This window comes from Pteropus alecto, unplaced genomic scaffold, assembly GCF_000325575.1.
Source record: "Pteropus alecto unplaced genomic scaffold, ASM32557v1 scaffold8, whole genome shotgun sequence".
Taxonomy (NCBI): domain Eukaryota; kingdom Metazoa; phylum Chordata; class Mammalia; order Chiroptera; family Pteropodidae; genus Pteropus; species Pteropus alecto.
The window spans coordinates 24412519-24414223 of record NW_006494609.1 but is presented as its reverse complement, the minus strand read 5'-3'; the positions used below and the strand labels follow the sequence as shown (position 1 = coordinate 24414223).

Sequence of the window (1705 nt, the reverse complement as noted above, 5' to 3'; positions counted from 1 at the left end):
GCAGTGGAGCAGGGCAGGGGCGGTGCCAGCAGGGGTGGGGTGGGTGCCCGCAGTTCTAGGGCCCTTGGCTCTGGAGCCACTTCGGGGCCCCCACTCTGTTTGTTGACAGCGTGCAGGCTGGTGAGGGTCACTGCTGGCTGCTGGGCCTTCACACCCGCCTCTGGGGTGCCAGAGTTTTGGGGGGAGCTGCCCCTCCGCCTCTGGCCCAGGTTGGCCTGGACAGCCTTGTGGACCTTGTCCAGGGAGCTCGGGTGGGGCCGCCCCTTGACCGCCGCAAGCCGCTGGACCATCTCCTCCAGGGTGCATTCCTGGGCTGTGGAGTGGGAGGTAGGGGTCAGGGGTGGGCACAGCCCCCCGGTGTCAGCCCACCAGGCTGGGTCAGGGCTGCTCACCGTCACTGGCCAAGAGCACGGCCCGGTTCACCAGGCTCTCCAGGGCCTCCCAGAGAAGCTGGCTGGAGCGGAGGGTGGGCTCCAGGTGTAGGAGGCCCTGTAGCATGGACAGCAGCTGTGCGGACGCCGGCGAGCAGCTCACCTGGGGGCGCAGGTGAGGAGTCCGGTCAGCGGCCACCCCCTCCCCGGGGCAGGCTGACCGCTGGCCTCCGTTTGCCAGAAGCATCCAGCCTGTGGCCACCCCGTGCTTCTCAGGGGCCCTGGCGATAAGCCCGTGTCAGGGTTCCCGGAGCGCCACATTGGTGACACCTGGGCCCGATCGCCCTGGGCTGGGGGCTGCCCTGTGCATTGTTCCTGGTGGTCTCTGCTCTCTCGAAGCCAGTGGCACTCCTGCCCCATTGTGACAACCTGAATGTCTGCAGATGTTTTTGGATGGCCCCTGGGGACACTCGGCGTGGGCTGCAAGTCGCTGGGCTCAATGAATGATGGAGGTCCCAGCCAGGGAGGCCTGAGCCAAACCAGAACTCAGCCCCCTGCCTCCCACGGGTTCCGAAGCCCCCTCAGTTCCCTTGATGGTGGCCGGCCTGCTGGGGCCCAGGACAGCAGAGCCATCTCTGGGCAGCCCTGCCCTTGGAAGCCTGTCCTGCTGGCTTCTGTGACCACCCAGACCAGCCCTGGGCTGCCCGCTGTGGCTCTTCCTCTTGTCAGCCCCTGGTCCCTGCTGCTCCCTGGGTGCGGCTCCAGATCTGGCCCCACTGCCCAGCCAAAGGCGCGTGACCAGGGCAGGAGGGTGCCCGCCCAGCCCACCTTGTGGAACAGGGAGGCAAAGACCTCCTGGTGGCTGTTCATGTCCACGCCTCCACAGAGCTGCAGCAGCTCCTCCTGGTCCTCCGCCTTGGCCTCCTCGAAGGCCTCGAGCTGGATCAGCAGGTCGGCGTCCCCGAGGTTCCTGTGACCAGAGGCCAGGGCAGCTGAGCCTGCAGCTCCCCCCAGCCTTCCCCGCTCCGGGCAGACGCACAGACAACCCTGAGCAGGGCCTGCGCCAGCATGTGGCCCCCATAGCCAGGGGGCGGCCGGGGGCCGTGGGGGCTGGCTTCTCTAGTCAGGGGTGGACGCTCACAGGCCCGGGCCGCCGCGTCCTCCGGGCTGCCCAGGGGTCAGCAAGCGGCTCCACGCCCCTTGGGAAGGGAGAGATGCGGCCCAAAGAGGAAGTGCTGGAGGCAGCACAGGAAGGGGAGAAGGCCCCCAGACCACACCTGGGGGGTCCACTGTGGGGGCAGGGCTTTTGACCTAAGCAGCGGGAGCTTGGGGGT

General features: G+C 68.2%; 1 protein-coding gene across 1 annotated transcript in view; it reads right to left on the bottom strand.

The window, feature by feature from the left end:
• Positions 1-1705, bottom strand: part of INF2 (inverted formin, FH2 and WH2 domain containing) — a 14682-nt gene that overhangs the window by 9993 nt on the left and 2984 nt on the right. Inside the window, exons 4-6 of the mRNA XM_006925683.3 lie at positions 1200-1369; positions 393-534; positions 3-313 (exon numbers count right to left, since the gene is read on the bottom strand). Coding sequence (XP_006925745.1) covers positions 3-313; positions 393-534; positions 1200-1369 — 623 coding nt within the window. The remainder of the gene's footprint in view (positions 1-2; positions 314-392; positions 535-1199; positions 1370-1705) is intronic.